This window comes from Cyprinodon tularosa, unplaced genomic scaffold, assembly GCF_016077235.1.
Source record: "Cyprinodon tularosa strain WSP-4 unplaced genomic scaffold, ASM1607723v1 ctg1127, whole genome shotgun sequence".
Taxonomy (NCBI): Eukaryota; Metazoa; Chordata; class Actinopteri; order Cyprinodontiformes; family Cyprinodontidae; genus Cyprinodon; species Cyprinodon tularosa.
Window position 1 is genome coordinate 99249 of NW_024037923.1, and position 22175 is coordinate 121423.

General features: G+C 48.9%; 2 protein-coding genes across 3 annotated transcripts; one reads left to right on the forward strand and one right to left on the reverse strand.

Annotated features, from left to right (window-relative positions):
- The first annotated feature begins 928 nt into the window (after positions 1-928).
- Positions 929-8576, forward strand: pygb (phosphorylase, glycogen; brain). The gene is made up of 20 exons (XM_038301772.1): positions 929-1262; positions 2628-2729; positions 2807-2885; positions 2962-3065; positions 3144-3275; positions 3338-3449; positions 3765-3847; positions 3914-4057; positions 4127-4219; positions 4287-4433; positions 4503-4666; positions 4740-4854; positions 4926-5027; positions 5515-5662; positions 6761-6819; positions 6900-7041; positions 7114-7321; positions 7521-7655; positions 7718-7784; positions 7853-8576. The coding sequence occupies exons 1-20, from the start codon at positions 1020-1022 to the stop codon at positions 8015-8017; spliced, it is 2544 nt and encodes an 847-aa protein (XP_038157700.1). The 5' UTR covers positions 929-1019; the 3' UTR covers positions 8018-8576.
- A 2850-nt stretch (positions 8577-11426) lies between these two features.
- On the reverse strand, positions 11427-21601 carry abhd12 (abhydrolase domain containing 12, lysophospholipase). 2 transcript variants are annotated; one of them, XM_038301782.1, is made up of 12 exons: positions 21334-21601; positions 18633-18754; positions 18262-18367; positions 15391-15541; positions 14398-14443; positions 14189-14321; positions 14047-14084; positions 13884-13963; positions 12954-13036; positions 12487-12565; positions 12268-12395; positions 11427-12192 (listed from the first exon to the last, which is right to left on the reverse strand). In XM_038301782.1, exons 1-12 carry the CDS (start codon positions 21465-21467, stop codon positions 12156-12158), a joined length of 1137 nt encoding a protein of 378 aa, XP_038157710.1. In that variant the 5' UTR covers positions 21468-21601; the 3' UTR covers positions 11427-12155. The 2 variants fall into 2 exon arrangements, with proteins under 2 accessions (XP_038157710.1, XP_038157719.1); XM_038301791.1 differs by lacking the exon at positions 21334-21601 and adding an exon at positions 20877-21165.
- Positions 21602-22175: the final 574 nt, after the last annotated feature.

Genomic DNA, 22175 nt, shown 5'->3' on the forward strand with positions numbered 1-22175 from the left:
TCGGTTTGTGATTCCTAATTAATACTAATTAAAACGCTGGTGAAGATTCTCAGTCATCCAGAGTCATTCCATAAAAGTTCAAATCAACGGTTCGTCAGGGGCGGAGCTAGATGGGGGGTCAGGGGTGGCCATGGCCTCCATTAGCCCATCATTAGCCGCCCCTGTGGCCACCTCTACCATTTTCCCTCTAATATAGACAGTGGCAGCAGTAATACTCTGAAGTGGAATATTAAATTTAATTTTTCATATATTAACAATTACATGACAGCAAAACCACTGTGGTCAAATAAGCACATCAATAAACTAACATTAAAGATGAAAAGTACAGAATTCCTGCTCTTTTCAGAGCTAGATTTGTGTTTTATGGGGTAAAGAGAAAATGATGCATCTCTGCTGGTAATCTAGGAGTCTACAGTGAAATTATAGATTAACATGTTAATAAAAGTTAATAATTAATTTATATAGATATTAGTACTTGTAAATTGGACGCCCTTAGAAACATTTTCTAGCTACGCCTCTGCCGTTCATCCGTTTCTATTTGCATCTTTTCTAAATAAAACCAGGCTTTGTTGGGCTGCTGGATAACACCTGGAACTCAACGCTATTTCTGACATTTTGAATTGAAAAAGAACATCTTCGAACTTGGAATCAAAGTCCAGAGGATTGTTTTTTTTTTTTTTTTTTTAATACTAATTAAAACCCCTTTCCACTTCCTTCTACCTAAACTCTGTGTATATTTCTTCCTGTTGTTTTTATTTAACTCCTAAAATGGTTAAATGCTCTTTAAGGTCTCAGGATAAATGTCACTGATCTGCTGATTTTCCAGCTAAAGGACCCAGAAAACCCTCAGAGTGAGAACTCTTCCTCTGTTCCTCACTCTTTGTTCCACATTCCTCTGTGTTTGTCTCTAGGCCACGCCCCCCGGGCCTCCCCTGTTTTCCCTTGCTGCTCCACCTGACAGGTGGGCCTCTTTCCTCGGGTCCCCGCAGCCCACCCACTCCCACCCCCCCACATCCAACATGGCGGCTCCGCTGAGCGACCACGAGAAGCGGAAACAGATCAGCGTCCGCGGCATCGCGGGTCTCGGAGACGTCGCGGAGATCAAGCGAAGCTTCAACCGACATCTGCACTTCACGCTGGTCAAAGACCGGAACGTGGCCACCCCACGCGACTACTTCTTCGCGCTGGCCCACACCGTCCGGGACCAGGTCGTCGGCCGCTGGATCCGGACGCAGCAGTACTACTATGAGAAGGACCCGAAGGTAAGAGCCTGCAGAACTCCGCCTGGAAACAAGCGACTCCAGCTTCCTCCCAAGTTTTCCTCAACAAACGTGTTAAACAGTCAAAGCGACGCTCTGGTTCGGTTCTTTAGAACTCAAACAGGAGTTCGGCTCAAACCAAACCTGAATCCGTTTCTTTAGTGGACTTTGAAGCCTCTTTTCTGCAGTGAACCCCCGAGCTGCTGCAGCGGGAAGCTGCAGGGATCAGACTTTGCTGATCTCCACTAGTTCTGAGCTCTGAGCCGATTTCAGCCCGAGACTAAACTAAACCCGAAACGATCAGAACCGAACCCATTTCACTGGAACACAGCGAGCTGATGGGAAGTTAGAGGAAGACCTCTGAGTTCTGAATGGAGTCTGGTGGGACTTTCTGGTTCTGACTACTGGTTCCTAGAATTTCCTAAAGTAGGAGGCAGATCTCAGGTTATCTCTGCTATAGGCTTAGACTGCTGGAGGACATAGGGACCCCTTTTTCATCATTCTGCTTCATTCTATCTCTATTCTCCCACTCTGCAGAATCTGTTAGTTCAATCTCTAACGTTCTGCTCTCTCTACTTTTTCTCATAGTAGCTTCATCTGGTCTGTTCCTGTTTGGCTGTGACTCCATCCTGGAGAGAAATATCAGCTGTGCTGCTGCCATCAACACCTTTGTTTCTAGATGTTGGAGCTTGGCCTGTTTTCCAGTGTAGTCCTGTTTCTCTGACTGTGACTAACTGGATGTGCTCTCTTCATCCTCTGACATGGGAGCTGGCTCGGAGCTCGTCTGCCTGGCTGTGTGTTTCCTGGACGGGGCCGCCTGTGGAGCTGGTTAACAGTTGCCTTTTGTATCTATGTTTCTTTTTCTATGTCTGCTTCTGTCTCCTTGAACCCCAGTGGGCCTCAGCAGATGGCCGCTCACACTGAACCTGGTTCTGCTGGAGGTTTCTTCCTGTTCAAAGGGAGTTTTTCCTCTCCACTGTCGCTACAAGCATGCTTAGTGTGAGGGATTGCTGAAGAGTCAATGAGTCGATGCAATCAGCTGGTTTTTCTTAGATAGAAAACTTTGAATCAATCTGACTGGATGATCTGGTGAACTGGAAAGTGACCTGAGATGACATGATGTGAATTGGAGCTATAGAAATACACTGAATAGAATAGAATTGTGGTGGGGTTCTATTGTATCGTTTTCAGTGACGTCAGACAGGAAACAGGAAGCTGAGATGAGGTGTGACCTCAGCGTGTTTCTGGATCCAGTCTGGTTGGTTCTGATCCAGGCTGTTTTGGGTCACACCGTGTTCTGCTGGTCAGACTGGGAGCACCGAGTCCTCCAGGTCCCTCCTGACCCTCCTGTTTGTGTTCTGTCCACAGAGGGTCTACTACCTGTCCCTGGAGTTCTACATGGGTCGGGCTCTGCAGAACACCATGATCAACCTGGGCCTGCAGAACGCCTGCGACGAAGCTCTGTACCAGGTAGCGCTTCTGACCCGTTGCATTGCGGCGGAAGCGGGTCCGTGTCTGTTCCTCTGACCCGGTTCTGATGTCTGCAGCTGGGCCTGGACATCGAGGAGCTGGAGGAGATCGAGGAGGATGCCGGACTGGGAAACGGCGGACTGGGAAGACTGGCGGGTAAAACCCAGACCAGCCAGCTAGCTCCTTCCTGTTTGAGCGACTACCACTTCCTGTTTCTTCTTCCTGTGTGCAGCGTGTTTCCTGGACTCCATGGCGACCCTCGGCCTCGCCGCCTACGGTTACGGGATCCGCTACGAGTTCGGCATTTTCAACCAGAAGATCCGTGACGGCTGGCAGGTCGGGTCACCTGCTGCAGGTTCCACAATTCTGACCGAGTTCTACTGATGTGCTGAAATGAAGCTCCGCCCCCTACAGGTAGAGGAGGCAGATGATTGGCTGCGGTACGGGAACCCTTGGGAGAAGGCGCGGCCGGAGTACATGCTGCCGGTTCATTTCTACGGCCGAGTGGAGAACGTGGAGAACCGGATGAAGTGGACCGACACTCAGGTTGGGAGGTCCTGGTTCTAATCGGGTCGGCGTTCCAAACCCTGACCTGTGTTTGCCTGTAGGTGGTGCTGGCGATGCCCTACGACACCCCGGTTCCTGGTTACCATAACAACACGGTGAACACCATGAGGCTGTGGTCGGCCAAGGCTCCCAATGACTTCAGCCTGCAGAACTGTGAGTCTAGATCCGCTTTCCACTGGCAGAACTCTGATAGATCCGGTTTGCTCAGAGGAACTGTCGCCAATCTGAGGTCCGGTTCTGGTCGCCGTTAGAACTGGAAGCTGCTCCTCCGTCTGTTGGACGTAGACGGATCCAAACTGAGCCCAGAGAGGCGGAACCGAATCCATCTCCTGGTTCCTTTTAGTCCTCGCTCTAATTTAACCACAGAAGAAGAAGCTCAACCCACAACCTGTAGAATTGGTTCCCTACGTTTCCTGCAGGTCCGGTTCTGGTTCTGGTCCTGATCTTCTGCTTCTGTCTGCCTCCCAGTTAATGTTGGCAATTACATCCAGGCCGTCCTGGACAGGAACCTGGCTGAGAACATCTCCAGAGTCCTGTACCCCAACGACAACGTGAGTCCGACTCGTCCGGGCTGAACCGTAGAACCGCTCGGTTCTGATCCGTCTTTTTCTGCTCAGTTCTTTGAGGGAAAGGAGCTGCGCCTGAAGCAGGAGTACTTCGTGGTCGCCGCCACCTTGCAGGACATCATCCGCAGGTTCAAGTCCTCCAAGTTCGGCTGCAGGGATCCGGTCCGAACTTCCTTTGACACGTTTCCTGAAAAGGTGAGGAGTTCTCGGAAGCTTCCTTGCGTCTTCGGGAAGCTAAGCGCGTCTTTCCGTCCGTCCCTCCAGGTGGCGATCCAGCTGAACGACACCCACCCGGCTCTGGCCATCCCGGAGCTGATGAGGATCCTTGTGGACATAGAGAAGCTGGACTGGGACAAGGTCAGAGGTCTGGAACCGTCTCAGGGTTTGTAGGACGTCCTGACTAAGAGTGTCTCTGTCCGTCCAGGCCTGGGACATCACGCGTCGGACCTGTGCCTACACCAACCACACGGTTCTGCCTGAGGCCTTGGAGCGCTGGCCGGTCCAGATGTTCGAGCGGCTGCTGCCTCGCCATCTGCTCATCATCTACGAGATCAACCGGAGACACCTGGACGTAAGGCCCCGGGGCCCCCTGCAGCAGCTCCAGAGCGTCCCCTGTCCCTAATGACCCTGTGTCCCACAGCTGATCGCGGCCATGTTCCCTGGAGACGTGGAGCGTCTGCGGCGGATGTCTCTGATCGAGGAAGGAGACCCGAAGAGGATCAACATGGCTCACCTGTGCGTGGTGGGATCCCACGCCGTCAACGGAGTGGCTCAGATCCACACGGACATCGTGAAGACCAGTGTGTGAGTCCTTACTAAAGACGATCTGAGACGTTGTCCCTGCTGGACGCTCTAGAACGTCCTCCTTCTCCTGCAGGTTCAGAGACTTCCACCAGGTGGATCCTGAGAAGTTCCAGAACAAAACTAACGGCATCACTCCGCGGCGTTGGCTGCTCCTGTGCAACCCGGGCCTGGCTGACATCATCGCTGAGGTGTGTCCTCAGCGGGGGACGAGTCCTCGGTTCCAGTCCGTGTAGCTAAGACGGTTCTGTTCTCTCTGCAGAGGATTGGAGAGGACTTCCTCACAGACCTGTCCCAGCTCAAGAACCTCCTGCACTTCCTGGACGACGAGTCCTTCATCAGAGACGTGGCCAAAGTCAAACAGGTGGAGACAGAACCTGTCCGTCCCCCTTTCCTCTGTCCGTCCCCCTTTCCTCTGTCCGTCCCCCTGTCCTCTGACTGCCCCCATGACCTCTGACAATTCCTCTGTCCGTCCCCCTGACCTCTGACCGCCTACATGACCTCTGACAATTCCTCTGTCCTCTGTCTGTCCCCCTGTCCTCTGTCCTTCCCCCTGTCCTCTGACTGCCCCCATGACCTCTGACAATTCCCCTGTCCTCTGTCCGTCCCCCTGTCCTCTGACCGCCCCCCTGACCTCTGACAATCCCTTTGTCCTCTGACCGTCCCTCTGTCCTATAAGTGTCCCCTTGTCCTCTGTCCGCCCCCCTGTCCTCTGACCGTCCCCCTGTCCACCCCCTGTCCTCTGACCCCCCCCCCCCCCCCCCCCCGTGTCCTATAACCATCCCACTGATCTTCCCCCTGTCCTCTGACCGTCTCTCTGTCCACTGATTGTCCCTCTGTCCTCCCTACAGGAGAACAAGCTGAAGTTCTCCTCGTTCCTCCAGAAAAGCCACCAGCTGAAGATCAACCCAGAGTCCATCTTTGACGTCCAGGTCAAACGGATCCATGAGTACAAACGGCAGCTGCTCAACTGTCTCCACGTCATCACGCTCTACAACCGTAAGAGTCCCCAGAACCAGAGAGTCCCCAGAACCAGAGAGTCCCCAGAACCAGAGAGTCCCCAGAACCAGAGAGTCCACAGAACCAGAACCTGCTGGACGGTCTCTAATTCTTAAGAACATCAGAGTGTCTCATTCAGCTCTGACGTTAAATCAGAGGAAGGTTCTCCTGGTTCTGTTCAGACGTTTCTCTGTAGAACCATCTTTGAACTCAGGTCAGAACTTCTGAGCTTCTTCCAGTAGCTTCTGGAAATCGTCCTCCAGACAGAACCAGTAACTGGGTCTGTCCAGAACCTGGACCCAGTCGTCCGCCATCCTTCCGGCTGAGACACGTTGTCCTCTCAGACGACCCAGTTCTGTCCAAATGTTGTTAAGATGTTTCTTCAGTTTCTTCCAGATGCTTGTTTCCTTGTGAAGAATCCATCACCCCATAGCATGACGCCTCCCCCTCTGTGCCTCGTGGAAACGCTCTTTTCCAAACCTTTTCAAGGGATTCTGGTCTCACTAGCTACGTTTCCATGGAGACAGAGAATAGCATCGAATGTTTGATGAAACGTTGGACCGAAGCTTCTAATCCGATTTATTTGGATCGGAAAGAAGAATTCCCACAGATGGCAAGACGTGTTTTTCTGAGGCGTCCGCCTGCCTCCCATTCAGATGTTGGAGTAAAATCGTCTCCTGCTCATGTTAGCGAAGTTACTAAAATAATACCCTGTAGCTAAGGAGTGTTAGCATACGGTACAGCTAAACTAAAATGATGCGAAGGAGGAAATGACATCATCAGCAGGACTGGAGAACCGAAGGGACAGAAAGAGGAGGAGCAGGAAGAAATGAGGAGCGGAGACGTTCGGGTTTGTTTACGGAACAGACGCCTTCTTCTTCTTCTGCTGCTAATAAAGCGTTTCCAGTTCTGCTCATAAAAATCTTGAATCTGGTCAAACGTTCTGTTCAGAATCAGATCGATTTAGTTGGTTTCCATGGACACGGAGGTTTAGATCGGATCGGGGAAATTTAGCTTCCGTTGGGAAACATTAGAAGCTGGTGTTTGTCTGCTGCCCCCTGCTGGACTCACTGCATCACTGCTGCTCTCTGCCTCCAGGAATCAAGCTCCATCCGGACCGAGCGTTCGTTCCCAGGACGGTGATCATCGGAGGGAAGGTGAAACATGTGACTCCGCCCCCTGTGAGCGAGCCGCTCCGTCAAGTCAGGTGTTAAATCGGCTGCTCTGCCCCCTGCAGGCGGCTCCTGGGTACCACATGGCCAAGATGATCATCAAGCTGATCACTGCGGTGGGTGAGGTGGTCAATAACGACCCGGCGGTGGGAGACAAGCTGAAGCTGATCTTCTTGGAGAACTACAGGGTGTCTCTGGCAGAGCGAGGTGAGCCTCATGACGTCCACCTTAGGACCCGTTCCCACGCATTCGCCGCCTGACCGGCTGCTCTCCCCGCAGTGATCCCCGCTGCTGACCTGTCGGAGCAGATCTCCACCGCTGGAACCGAAGCATCAGGAACAGGAAACATGAAGTTCATGCTGAACGGCGCCCTGACCATCGGCACCATGGACGGCGCCAACGTGGAGATGGCCCAGGAGGCCGGCGAGGAGAACCTCTTCATCTTCGGGATGAGGGTGGAGGACGTGAAGGAGCTGGACCAGAGAGGGTGAGGCCGCGCTGCCTTCAGGGGCAATCTGAAACTGCAGCTTTGATCCGTCCTTCTGGATCAGAACCAGAATCCTTCAGATTAAAACGGAGCCAGAACCGTACCTTTATTTACCGGACCAGACGGTTCCCTAACACAGAACCGGTCTGGATCAGAACACCTGCCGCTAATAAATGACATCACTTCCTGTTTCCTGCAGCTACGACGCCTCAGAGTTCTACAACCGTCTGCCGGAGCTGAAACTGGCGGTGGACCAGATCCGGACCGGGTTCTTCAGTCCCGCAGAACCAGAACTGTTCCATGGAGTGATGGAGATGCTGCTGCACCACGACAGGTGAGAGGGAGCTTCTGAGGGGGGGTTCTGGTTCTGGTTCTGAGGTTCCGTCTGCTCTGCAGGTTCAAGGTGTTTGCCGACTATGAGTCCTACCTGAGGAGTCAGCAGAAAGTGGAGCGGTTCTACACGGTGAGCCCGACTCCTCCACCGTTAGCTGGACCCAAAGTTCTGCTCTGACCCGCATCTCTCTCCTCCAGAACCCCAGAGAATGGACCCGGATGGTGATCAGGAACATCGCCGCCTCGGGGAAGTTCTCCAGCGACAGAACCATCTCCCAGTACGCCCGGGAGATCTGGGGCATAGAACCGTCAGCCTTTAAGATCCCGCCCCCCAACCAGCCGCCTGTCGGGTCTCAGAACTGAAGAACCGGGCCCGGGTTGTTCTGCAAGGACCCGGACCTCTGGTTCCGGAAACAGTTTTAGGGATCAGGCAGCTTCAGCAGGACCGTGGGTTTGACCCAGACCAGGAGGTTCTGATCCTTTCAGAACCGGGTCAGCCTGCAGAATAAGAGATAAAGGTTCTGATCATGTTTGAATAAAATTTTTTTTGTTGTTTGTAGAAAGTTTTTAGCTTCTATTCTGTGGAAGCAGAACCTCGTTGGGTCCGATGGGCTCTCCGGTTCCAGAACCGGTCCGTTTCATGAAGCTGATGTCCTCAGACCCGCTTCCATCAGAACCTTCCAGAACATTTTGGACTCCTCCAGGACCCTGCTGTCCAATCAGAACCCAGAGCAGGTTCTGGATCTGATGGTGGTTGAGCTCAGACACCAGGTCAGTCCAATCAGGTCTGATCTTGGATCAGAACCGTTCCGTCTCCAGACCAGAACTTTCAGAAATCCTTTTTAATACTTTGGTTGAATTTTTTAAACGTTGGTTTTAAATAAATAAATAAATGAGATTCCTCCATTTCTCATGGATCACAGATCAGTCCCTCCTCCACTTGTTTCTTGCTCCAGTCGCCAGATTGTGGTTCAGTGCTGAAAGGAAAATCACTTTACGCCGTTTAGACTCCATTCAACAGAGAGACGAGTTAAAAGTAAAAAAATAAAGAAACGGAACGGCATGGACTGGGAACCATGCAGTTCATAAACTCTGGGGAAGATGCCACCGCCATAGATAAAGGTCTGATAGGTTAATGGCGCTGGGCGTGGCTGGAGGAGACGGAGCCAGATGGCTTTTAGCAGCTGGAGCAGGAAGTTAGGTCAACCAGGAGATTGCTGCTGCTTGCTGCGCTCCAGGAACGCTCAGCAGCAAAACTGGATATCCAAAGAAATGAGGTTCATGCAAGCGGTAGATATGGATGCACTTCTGCCATCTACTGGCCATTTGTGGGATTGGATTTTCAAAATTCTCATTTAGTCTTCAATCATTCATGCAATCTGTGGTCCCCCCCCCGGCATCTTTCCTGTGTTGAAAAATTTCAGGCTCAGAATTATTTTTAGTTTTTTTTTTGCTTTAATCCCTAAAATAGTGTAAACAAAGAAGATTTGAATAGAGTCGAATCAAAAAATGAGAAAAATGGAAAAAGCAGAGACCGACTGAACGGGAGTCCAGTTCAGAACAATCTAGAAATTCTAAATGAATCTAGAAAAACTAAATGATCACAAAGTCATATTCAAACTAGTTAATCAGTGAGACTCTTTTGCAGTTAACAAAAACATCCAAATTACCAAAATCCTGCATGGTGGTACTTTAGTCAATAAAGACAGCTCATCAGTGTTGATCAAACTGGAAGAAGAGCAGTAATCCAGAAAGGTTTTTATTGGATTATGAGCTTCAGTGTGAAACTGTCCGATCCTCCGACATGTTTTACATGTCAAACATTCTGACATACAGCAGCTGGATGAAAGGAAAACAACGATGTGGAAGGTCTGCTGGAGAGCAGGAATATGGAAAATGTGGGAAAGAAGTAAAGATTAAATGCTGTAACTGTGGTGGAGAACATTCTGCTGCTTTTGGAGGATGTGAAGTGAGCAAAAGATCTGAAGAGATCAGAATAAGTTCTGCTGAAGCTGCAAAAAGAATCTAATCCCAGTAAGAAAAACCCAAACCAGCAGTTCAGGAAATAAGTTTAAACCTCTGGAGGAGAAACGCAGCACTGCAGAGGAACCAATAAGAAAGATGGAATACTTTTTATGGTAGAAGTCACCAACTTTAGTGCTCAGATAACAAAGAAAATCAAAGTAATACTGAAAGCTGCAGAAAAGAACCTTGAAGTGAGAGATTTAAACTGGGAAACGCTTGAAAAGATGATGGGAAAACCTAAACCCAATGGAGAATCTATGGAGGGAGTGACAGCCCAGAAACCTGACTGATCTAGAGAAGATCTGTGAGCAGGAATGGGCCAAAATCCCTCCTGCAGTGCAAACATGGTGAAAAACAGGGAAACATTTGACCTCTGGAATTTCAAACAAAGGCTACTGGTCTGTTGGGACATAAACCATGATTAAGTCTTGGACATTGGGGGCAAATGTCCATGTTTCATCTTAACAATGAGTAGAAGGTGAAGTTCTGTTCCACAGGGCTGCTGCTCTCTAAAAGCTGGATGGAACTCAAGTTTCCCAACTGGACATGGAGAAAAGGTTTGCAGGTCTGGACAGAACAAACATGTGTTTACTGATGAGTAAAGATAAGCTAACAGGATGGACTGCATGCTACGCTAGGCTACAGGAATACGTGTTGAGCTGTTGCTAAAGCTTAGACAACCTTTATTCACTAAGCGGTTAAAGACTGATATAACATTAGTGTTCATATGTTCCTCAGATGCTCATTACATTTCCATTAGCAAGTCTGACCAAGAGTCATTTAGTGGAATCCGGATGTCTATTCGCTGCTAGCTATTTCAAAGAGGGTAAAGAATCATTTAACTAAAGGTTTTTGGTTCCTGGTTAAGCAAATCATTTAAAAAAACAATAATGTTTTATTCACCTCATGGATTTGCATTGTGAATTGGTCTGAAAAACATTCAAATTTCTTTAAATTAGTGAAAAGCTAATTTGATCAGATCCCAAATTATTCCAGATAAACTTTGGTTTCAAACACATAAACCATTTTAAACTGTAAAATGTTTTTCAGCCGTTTTCCCCTTCCTCTTTGTACATAGTAGTTAGTTTAGTTCAGTTTAACTAGTCTTAGTTAAGAGTTTTAAACTGAAATATGTTGACTTACTAAAATCTTATATTTTGAACAGAAGTTGTGGTGAATTTATTCCATGTATGTGCAGAAATAACAGTTTGACCATGATTAGAGCTCGAATCACTCTTTCATCTATTGTTCTAACATACAGTTAGTAGGACTGTGTGTCATAAACAATATATAACAGCTGAAATAATAAGATATTTATCACCCCTACTGGGGAGGAGAATAAACATCTTACAACTGTCCCAAATATTAACATTGATATCCTCAGGTGTTCAAATACTAATTTGCAGCTGAATCATACAAATAAATAGTTAATAAATCATATATTGTGATTTCTGGATTTGTAGATTATGACTCTATGATGATCATTTCAGAGCCTCCATGATTTCTAACACTTATTTCCTTCACTGTATTCAGAACCGCGGCTCAACTTCCTGCTTATTAATCAGCTTTTGGTTCAAAACAAACTCCTTGGTTTTCCATATATAGTGAGGACCACCCACTGATTTTAACCCTTTCTCTGCTCTAAGTCACTGACCAGAGAAGATCTGAAGCTGTTGGCATAAAGGAGGCGAGCTCCAGCAGACTGTCCTCACAGCGAAACAGGAACATACACTGTAGAAGCTCAAACTTTCATTTTCTGTTAATTAATCTTAAACTTTATTTTCCAGTAGGAAGCTTTTGTGTTAATCATGTTTTATTAACCATTAAATGTCATATTTATTGAGTCCTGCTGCAGAGTAAAGTTCTCCGTCAGGATCAGAGGATCATGTTTCCTGCCTTTGATTGATCAGGCCTCCTGTTCTGATCCAAACATCCTGGATTTCAGCAGAAACAAACACCTGAAACGGGCCCAGAGGAGCAGAACCGGCAGCATCTTTTCTATGTCTCCAGAACTTTCTCCATCATCAGGAGCAGAGCTGCCTGTTGCTCTCAGGGGGAAATCACAGATGCCTTCTGGGTAATTGAGTCCATTCAGGGCGTTGATCCGGATTCCCGGCGCTTCAGTTCGGTTCTGTTGTGGTTCAACTGGAACCGGTCCATTCAGCTCCTGGCGCCCCCTGCTGGTCACCCACAGTTCAGGCAGGTTTACATAAAACAAACTTTTAATATTGAATTCAAGTCAAACAGGTTTGAAAGCAGCAGGTTTCCGGACAGAGTGGACCTGCAGACAGGCGCGTCATGTGATCAGAAGAAGAAGAAGAAACCATGCAGGTGATGAAGATGATGCAGAGCGACCGTCCTCAGCATCACATCTGTTCATGGTCACCATGGTAACCAGGAGGGGATCTGGGAATGGTAGCAAAGGAATGTTCAGTCTGTGATAAACAGTTCTGATGATGCGAACGCCGGTCCGATTTCACGGCGCCACAGGATGAGCCGCCCCAAGGAAGTCACTGCAAACAGAACAGCGGTTAGAGCGGGGGGGGGGGTCCGATGGACCGGAACCTCCGGCGTAGCTCGGCTCCTACCTGAGGATGTTCGGCAGCTCCGGGCTCCTGTAGATGAATTTGTGTTTGTAGGCGAGTGACGAAGGAAACGCCACGAACTGGACTTTATGTCCGCTGAGGCTCTGGGACCGAGACGCCAGGTGGTAGAGCTGCAGGACGGCAGAGAAAAGGACTCAGAACCGGGCCCGTTTGGGCCAAATGGGGGTTTAAGTTCTGACCCGGGAACGGTTTGCCCCGTACCTTTTTCCCGAGGTGGAACGGAACCACGCTGTCGTCCTCAGCGTGGAGGATCAGAACCGGACAGGAGATGTGGTCCACACTGAAAAACACAATCATTAGAAGCTGCAGTTCCGTCTGCAGCCACCAGGGGCTACTGGGTTAAACGTCCGGCAGCTGGTTCTGAAGGTTTGACAGGACGCTAACTGGATCAGAACCAGCAGGTTAAAGCTCCTGTGATGTTCAGAATAAATCATTGAAACAAAGTTCTTAAAATCTGATATTTTGGTTCAACAGAAGCTAATTGAGCTCATTTAACCTTCTTAGATCCATCAGAGTGGATCCTCAGATTGTTTCACTGAAATATTATCGGGTCAGAACGTTCTGCTCTGAAGGAGCCTGGAACGCTGTGGTTCTGATGAGGTCCTGGAGGTTCTGATGGGCGGGACAATCCCTGGTCTCTCCCTGAAACAGGAAGTGAGCAGACTTACTTCTCATCGCTGGCGAAGCGGATGTTGTTGGCAGAGATGGCGTCCAAGAAGAACCAGTCGAAGCCGGGCAGGAAGCGGTACACCTGGAACACAGAGCAGGGGCGGATTTAGGAAATGTGGGGCCCCAGGCAAAGACAGGCAGGGGCCCCTCTGAGAGGACAACACATAAAAACAGCCCCATTCTACGTATAGAGAAATATTAATAGAATAGACATCCATTCTCTGTTCTAGGTTGTGTCCCTCTCTTCTTGTCCCTTTTCTTCTTGTTTTCCTCTCTATGTTTTGTACTCAGCTGACTTTTCATGCTGTCTCTAAAGGAATGAAAGATTTTTTCCAAGCACTAAGCTCACTTAGCTGATTGTTCCTTCCTGTGTTTCCAAAAAGGCCAAAGTAAATAACCCAGTCCTTCTTTTCACTGTAGACAAGCCATGATCTGCTTATCTGTTCTCCATTTTTCATTTGGATGAAATAATAGCTGCATGAATCATGACAGCAGACAAGATAGAGGAGAGCAGGAGGCGGGGTTACCAATCTACTCGCTCTGGAGAGCAGAGTTCGCTGCTTTTAGATGTTGTCTCTAAAGTCTCCAGTAGCAGAAAAAAGTCTCTAGATTTGGCGCTAGGAGCTTTTTAGAAATCAAAGTGCTAGAGGGGTCTGAAAAGTGGCTAAATATAGCGACTAAAGCGCTAAGTTGGCAACACTGCTCTTTGCATGGTTTGTTTTCAAATGGTTTGCTGCTGTCTGTTTGGACCTTTCTGAACATGTGCAGCAAATGGACTGATCCAATATGGTGGACACTGAAGGGGGGGGCTGAGACACACTTAATATTATCAGCGTTCTGATGGCATTTTAGTGAAAGGATTTTTATCAAAGACATAATTAATGTGCAGAAATAAGGAATAGTTGACGCTGGGCGGGGCCTGTGGTTACCATGGAGAACGGGTGGCTCTTGGCCTCCTCTCTGATGTTGGTAAACGGAGACTCCAGGATCAGAGCGTCTGGAGGACTTCCTGGATGGGAGCAGAGAGGATGAGAGGAGGTGATTGGAGGATTCAGTCTGTGGGGGTGTGTGTGTGTGGGGGGAGGGTCTCACCTCGGTCACAGAGCCTTCGCACCAGATTAGTGGCGACTCTGAAACAGAAACATCTGATTTAACCGAGGGGTCAGTGAACGCCTCATGAGTGATTTGGTGTCTCTCTGAGGAGCAGCTGGGTGTTACTGTGTGTGGGAGGTACCCGGTCCCCAGAGAGTGGCCCCAGATATACAGCTGTCCAGATTCCTCCATCCTCTGTTTCAGCCAATCATAAACGAACAGAGCGTCTGATGTCATCCCTCGCTCCGACGGCGTTCCGTCCGAATCGCCCCAACCTGCACACACAGCCACAAGTCAGACGCTGAAGCAGCTCCTCGCACCCGACGTCAGTCCCGATAGACGACCTCTGACCTCTGTAGTCAAACGTCACCACGTGGTATCCCAGCGAACTGAGGACCTGCAGAAGGACAGAGGTCAAAGGTCAGCTGGTTCCTCACAGCAAATCAGACGAGAGAGCGAGCGATGACATCAGCATGAAGCGGTTTGGTCGTTATTCAGGAAGCATCAGGATCATCATAGCACTGAAACAGCTCTGGTGAAAGTCACTAATGATATTCTGATGGCCTCAGATAATGGACTTGTATCTGTGCTCGTCCTGTTGGATCTTAGTGCTGCATTTGATACAGTTGACCATAATATTCTTTTAGAAAGACTTGAATATGTTGTTGGAATTAAAGGAACAGCTCTAGACTGGTTTAAATCTGATCTATCTGATAGAATTCAGTTTGTTCATGTTAATGATAGATCTTCCTCATGCTCAAAGGTTACCTGTGGAGTACCACAGGGATCAGTGCTAGGACCAATTCTTTTTACTGTATACATGCTCCCAATCGGTAGAGTTATTAGACAGCATGGGATTAATTTCCACTGTTATGCTGATGATACCCAGCTATATCTGTCTATTATCCAGATGAAGCTAACCCATTACATAGAACACCGGATAAATCCACATATAACATATTTAGACTATATTTGGTTAAATAGGACCGTATTTACCTTCTGTTTTAGTCGCTGGTAAGTTTAAATGCAAACCTTTTCAAAGTGTAAAATAGTCCTAATTCCACATTGATCAGATCCAGTGATGCTTCAAACATTGATAAACAGCATCTAGTGAGTGTAGTGCTGATTAGTATTAATGTAGCAGAAATGCTGCTGTTCTCTTTAAACTAAATGTGTCTGATGCTCAGATTAAGCGTTAAAATGATCATGCATATTTTAGCAAAGGACCGATGACATCAGACCAATGAAACTAAAGACCATTAGTGACTACTAAAGTTGAAATTAAACCTACGCCCTTGCTGCGGAATCTGTCAGAACCGCCTCCAGCCAATGAACACCACTCACCTTGTACAGCTGAACCCGGTGGTCGCCCCCCCTGGTCCCTGCGTTTCCATGGAGATAGAGGATGACAGGGCGGGCGAAGTTTAATGTGGAGTCGTACCAGCGGCCATCTTTGCCCTGAGCCTCCCTCCACATCTGAGCAGGAACCGTGTGCCTGAAAACAGAGTCATCAATCAGAAACGTTCCTCTGGCTCAACGGAATGAGGAACGTTCCTCTGGCTCTATGGAACGTTCCTCTGGCTCTATGGAACGTTCCTCTGGCTCTATGGAACGTTCCTCTGGCTCTATGGAACGTTCCTCTGGCTCTATGGAACGTTTCTCTGGCTCTATGGAACGTTTCTCTGGCTCTATGGAACGTTCCTCTGGCTCTATGGAACGTTTCTCTGGCTCTATGGAACGTTTCTCTGGCTCTATGGAACGTTCCTCTGGCTCTATGGAACGTTTCTCTGGCTCTATGGAACGTTTCTCTGGCTCTATGGAACGTTCCTCTGGCTCTATGGAACGTTCCTCTGGCTCTATGGAACGTTTCTCTGGCTCTATGGAACGTTTCTCTGGCTCTATGGAACGTTCCTCTGGCTCTATGGAACGTTTCTCTGGCTCTGCTCTATGGAACGTTTCTCTGGCTCTATGGAACGTTCCTCTGGCTGTACAGAACGTTCCTCTGGCTCTACGGAACGTTCCTCTGGCTCTATGGAACGTTCCTCTGGCTGTACGGAACGTTCCTCTGGCTCTATGGAACGTTTCTCTTGCTCTATGGAACATTCCTCTGGCTCTATGAAACGTTCCTCTGGCTCTATGGAACGTTCCTCTGGCTCTATGGAACGTTTCTCTGGCTCTATGGAACGTTCCTCTGGCTCTATGGAACGTTTCTCTGGCTCTGCTCTATGGAACGTTTCTCTGGCTCTATGGAACGTTCCTCTGGCTGTACGGAACGTTCCTCTGGCTCTACGGAACGTTCCTCTGGCTCTATGGAACGTTTCTCTGGCTCTATGGAACGTTTCTCTGGCTCTATGGAACGTTCCTCTGGCTCTATGGAACGTTTCTCTGGCTCTGCTCTATGGAACGTTTCTCTGGCTCTATGGAACGTTTCTCTGGCTCTATGGAATGTTCCTCTGGCTCTATGGAACGTTCCTCTGGCTCTATGGAACGTTTCTCTGGCTCTATGGAATGTTCCTCTGGCTCTATGGAATGTTCCTCTGGCTCTATGGAACGTTCCTCTGGCTCTATGGAACGTTCCTCTGGCTGTACGGAACGTTCCTCTGGCTCTATGGAACGTTTCTCTGGCTCTATGGAACGTTTCTCTGGCTCTATGGAACGTTCCTCTGGCTCTATGGAACGTTCCTCTGGCTCTATGAAACGTTCCTCTGGCTCTATGAAACGTTCCTCTGGCTCTATGAAACGTTCCTCTGGCTCTATGGAACATTTCTCTGGCTCTATGGAACGTTTCTCTGGCTCTATGGAACGTTCCTCTGGCTCTATGGAACGTTTCTCTGGCTCTATGGAACGTTTCTCTGGCTCTATGGAACGTTCCTCTGGCTCTATGAAACGTTCCTCTGGCTCTATGAAACGTTCCTCTGGCTCTATGGAACATTTCTCTGGCTCTATGAAACGTTCCTCTGGCTCTATGGAACATTTCTCTGGCTCTATGGAACGTTCCTCTGGCTCTATGGAACGTTCCTCTGACTCTATGGAACATTCCTCTAGCTCTGCTCTATGGAACGTTCCTCTGGCTCTATGGAACGTTTCTCTGGCTGTACGGAACGTTCCTCTGGCTCTATGGAACGTTTCTCTGGCTCTATGGAACGTTTCTCTGGCTCTATGGAATGTTTCTCTGGCTCTATGGAACGCTCTGGCTCTATGGAATGTTCCTCTGGCTCTATGGAACATTCCTCTAGCTCTGCTCTATGGAACGTTCCTCTGGCTCTATGGAACGTTCCTCTGGCTGTACAGAACGTTCCTCTGGCTCTATGGAACGTTCGTTTCTCTGGCTCTATGGAACGTTTCTCTGGCTCTATGGAACGTTCCTCTGGCTCTATGGAACGCTCTGGCTCTATGGAACGTTCCTCTGGCTCTATGGAACGTTCCTCTGGCTCTATGGAACGTTCCTCTGGCTCTATGGAACGCTCTGGCTCTATGGAACGTTCCTCTAGCTCTGCTCTATGGAACGTTTCTCTGGCTCTGTGGAACGTTTCTCTGGCTCTACGGAACGTTCCTCTAGCTCTATGGAACGTTCCTCTGGCTCTACGGAACGTTCCTCTGGCTCTACGGAACGTTTCTCTAGCTCTATGGAACGTTCTTCTGGCTCTACGGAACGTTTCTCTAGCTCTATGGAATGTTCCTCTGGCTCTATGGAATGTTCCTCTGGCTCTATGGAACATTCCTACAGAACCTAGATGATATCTGACCCGCCTCTGGGAACCAGTCTAGAACTTCCATATCTGTTCATCCAAAGCAGGATATCTGTTTCCTTTCAGAAGCGCTAACAGAACCGACTGGTCCAATAAGGAACCCACATCCAGGGTCCATGAACAGAACGGCTCCCGTTGTAGCTGCTTCTAGCAGGATAGCTCTGGATCAGGAGTCAGAACCGGACGGATGGACTGTTGGGAATGAGTTCATCAGAACCGGTTCTTCATCAGAGGCTCCTCAATGTTAGCAAAGGGGAATCCAAACCCTGAGAGGGAGACAGAACCCAGCTGCAGGTTCTGATCCGTTCCTCCTGGTCCAGAATGAAGCTCAGCATCAGAGGTGCTTCTATCTGATCAGGTTCTACATCTCTGAGGAAGACTTCTGGATCTTCATCAAAGACGACGACCCAAACATTCTACAGAACTAGTCCGGCTGCAGCAGCAGCAGAACTTTCCGGGTTCCTACCAGACTCCGATCTTCTGGCCCGCCTCAGGCTCCAGGTAGAAGTTGTGTGTGTGGTTCAGTCCCTGATCCAACGGTCGCTTCAGGTCGATGAAGTACGGCATCTTCACTGGGACAGAAAACACACACAGGTCACATGACTTCTCCTCATTGGTCAGTTTGATTGATGGAAATATGGAAGCACGGTTTGGACAGGAAGTTAGAAAATAAAAGCCTGAATATTCAGATAAATTCTGCTCAGCTGAGGCAGAACCAATCACAGGATAGAGTGACATCACTCTGAGAGGAGCCAATAGAGACACAGAACCCGTTTCTAATTGGGACGCAGCCAATCAGAGCTCTGACCCGGAACCGCGGGTCCGACTGAAACTTACCAAAGTTGAGGAAGACCAGCTTGGCCTGGATGGAGGGGAAGATCTTGATGATGAAGGGGATGGCGACGTAGACCAGCAGAAGCATCATCATCATCTTCTTCATCTTCCCCAGCAGACCCGACCTGAGAACAAACAACCGGGTCAGATGGTTCTGGTAGACCTGGTGACACCGGAACCGACCCGGTCTGAGCGCGCTCACGGTTCTGGAAGGCCTCAGTAGATCAGGACCTTCTGAACTCTGACCTCTTCCTTCGGACCGAACCATTAGAGCCGAGCAGGGGGGGGATTTACCATCAGGCAATACTAGACAGTTACTGAGGGCCACAAGTTCCTGCCCCCCCCGAGTTCCTGGGGGCCCCATAAAACTCTGTTTCCATGTTTGGTTAATAAAACTATTCCTTACTTACTCACATTAATTATATATTTGATAAAAGCTTCTAGAACCGTACGTCTACCTGCCGTACGTCTAGCTGCTTTATATCTACCTAAAGGAGTTTCTAATCTAACAGTTCAGTTTCTTCCTCGTCATTACACAGGTTTAGGTTCAAGGCAGTGAAATGCAGTTTAGGTCTAACCAGCAGTGCAGGATAAATAATGGTTCTATAAATACGGGACATGGGTTCTACTGAATAAATATGGAGATGAATAATATTATAAATAATGAATATAATATTTAGATCACTAGTGTTATGAACTAAATTTACAGCTGGATATGAAGTAAATATAATATACAGGTGGATATTACTATAAAAAGGGTTTTTACAGTTATGTACAATAGCATAATATTTTTGCTCCTCAGTCTAGATCTTAATTTTTTAGATTCTCCAATGCAGCTGAACCCATAAACCCCAATCCACTCTAATCTGTTCTACTCTATTTCTATCCTATCCTAATGTAATCTATTCTACTCTATTTCTATTCTCGTTCTCTTCTTGCTGAGTAAGAGGAGCCGGCCCGACCCGGCCCGGTAACCCGACCCGCTGAGCAGCTGAATTAGTCATGTGTTCTCCTCAGTGCGGCAGAACCGGTTCCACTGCTGACAGAACAATGAGGAGGATAAACGGACCCGTCCCAGCAGGCTGGTTCTGATTCTGCTGGGCTGGAAGCTGCTGGACCGCAGGTTAACGGGTCTGAAACCCGGTCCAGAACCCGCTGATGGACTCATGGTTCTGAGTCTGCAGTGTGCCCTACAGCAGCTAAACAGAACCATCAGGTCCGGATTCTTCAGAATCACCCAGAGTGATTCCTGTGTTGGATCCGATTGGACCGGGTCCTGGAGGTTCTCCAGAACCAGGAGACAGGCTACAATATGATGGAGGACCTGGTTTGATCCAAAAGATTCTGACTATTTAACTGGGTCAGAACCACCATCAGCTGAACCTTCTGGGCTCAAAGAATCAGAACCAGAACTGGGTCGGCTGTGACCCGTTTAAACTCTGATCAGTGGTTCTGATGGAAACCAAACTGGGCCGGGTCTCTCCCCAGAATCCAGGGTTCTGATCTTGTCCTCCGGGCTCTGATTGGTCCTTTAAGTGGGCGGAGCCAGGATCCAGAACCAGCAGTAAAGCCTGGTTTTGGATCCTTGTAATGAAATCCTGATCTGGACCTCTTCAGAACCAAAGCCTGAACATCAGAGGTCAAAGATCAGGTAGTGACAGACCCCAACCAGGAAGTGATGCGACTCTGAAAGGAAGTGATGCCACTCTGGCAGGAAGGGATGCGACTCTGGCAGGAAGTGATGCCACTCTGGCAGGAAGTGATGCGACTCTGGCAGGAAGTGATGCCACTCTGGCAGGAAGTCATGCGTCAGTAAGGAAATTATGTGCTGACAGGAAATGATGCAGTGGACAGGAAGTGATGTACGGCAGACAGGAAATGATGCGGCGGACAGGAAATCAGTGACCCGTTCAGCTCGGTCTGCGGCCAACTCAGAACAAAGAGCTGCATTCTGGGTCACGTGACCTGATCTGAGACGCTGAGTCAGAGTCCAGACTTCTGCTTTCAGTTCTGGTTCTGACCCGACATCCGTGACCTCCTGCTCTGCTCTGAGGTCACTTCCTGTCAGGGTGAGGTCAGCGGATCTGCTCTCGGTTCCTCTGCCCAGTCACTATATTTAGAACCAGGTTTTAAGGAGGTGAGAGGATCAGGAAGAGGAACCGGGTCGGGTCATTCCAGGGTCGGTCAAACCTCAGCGGATCAGACAGAGGAGGATTAACTTCTCTGATCTCCTGCTGATCCACTTACCTCACTCACAGACCCGTTTGGACAGAACCAGCCGCTGGTCTCATGGTGAACCGGCTCAGGGACGAAGACCTTTTCCAGATCTTCAAACTCTGTAGATGTTCTGATCCAGAATCCAACCAATCATAGTCCAAACCGCTGTCTGACCTTCCAGCAGCAGAACCAAGCTGTGTTCTCCTTCAGAGCCCAGATGTTCCAGCAGAACCTCAGAGATGAGGAGGACACCTCCTCCAGACATCAGGCCTGGTCCTACTGGACCTCCAGAACCAGCCTGACCAGAAGCTTCCGGTTCCACCGGCTCCTGCTGGTGGCACCGGTCGGACCGGTCGGTCCAGATCAGTCCTCTGAGGTTCTGCTCCAGAACTTCACCTTTAACCTTCATCACATCAACATCGTCATCATCATCATCAGTTTGACTGGAGCAGAAAAGCTCCAGCACACCTGTCCTCCTCTTCCTCACCTTCTGAAGGCTCTCTTCCTCATCCTCGGGTCTTCCTCCAGGCCCTGTCCGCCGCCGGGCGCCGCTCTGCCGGGGCGCTGCTTCAGCTCCGGGTCGCTGTCCTTCTCCGCGCTCAGGGAGCTCCGCCTTCGCATCACTGAAGGCTCAAAAAGAAGCAGCTGTTAGCGGCAGGAAGGAGACCGAACCACCGCCGGTCCGCAGAGAGGAGACGGGCTGTGGCCGGAGCGGGAGCGCTGAGAGTTGAGAGGCGGAGAGGATCGAGCCGAGTCCCGCTGGAGCCGCACTGACATCCGCAGAGCGCAGCTGATCTGAAGCGAGGCTGCCGCAGCCAATCAGGAGGCAGGGAACACAGCACGTGACCAGAGTGGCGCTGCCTTCACGGTCTCTTAGGAAACCTCGGAGCACCGGCTTCCAAAACAAACGCGGCGCTGCGTTCAGTGTAGTCTGGAAATTTTAGCGAAAATGTTTCAAACAGATTTATTAATATTATTATTTTTATCATTATTTTCCTTTTGGAGGATATTATTTTAATAAAAACTGAAATACACGGATATCTTACTTTATTATCCCAGCCAAATCAGAATCACCTTTAAGGTCATTACTGATATATAAAATTTTGTGAGGATTGTGTATATATATGAAAATGTTTGTATATCTGGAGCGTGTAACAAAAGTAATTTCCCTCTGGGATTATTAAAGTATGTCTGATTCTGATTAATGTTCCCACAGCAACGTAGTCAGGGGGTTTGCCCTGGATGGCAGGATGAAGGAGAGCTACCATCCAACATGGCGGCTCAGGCCTGTTCCTCCTAAATCACATATATTCATACACCTTGTTCTTC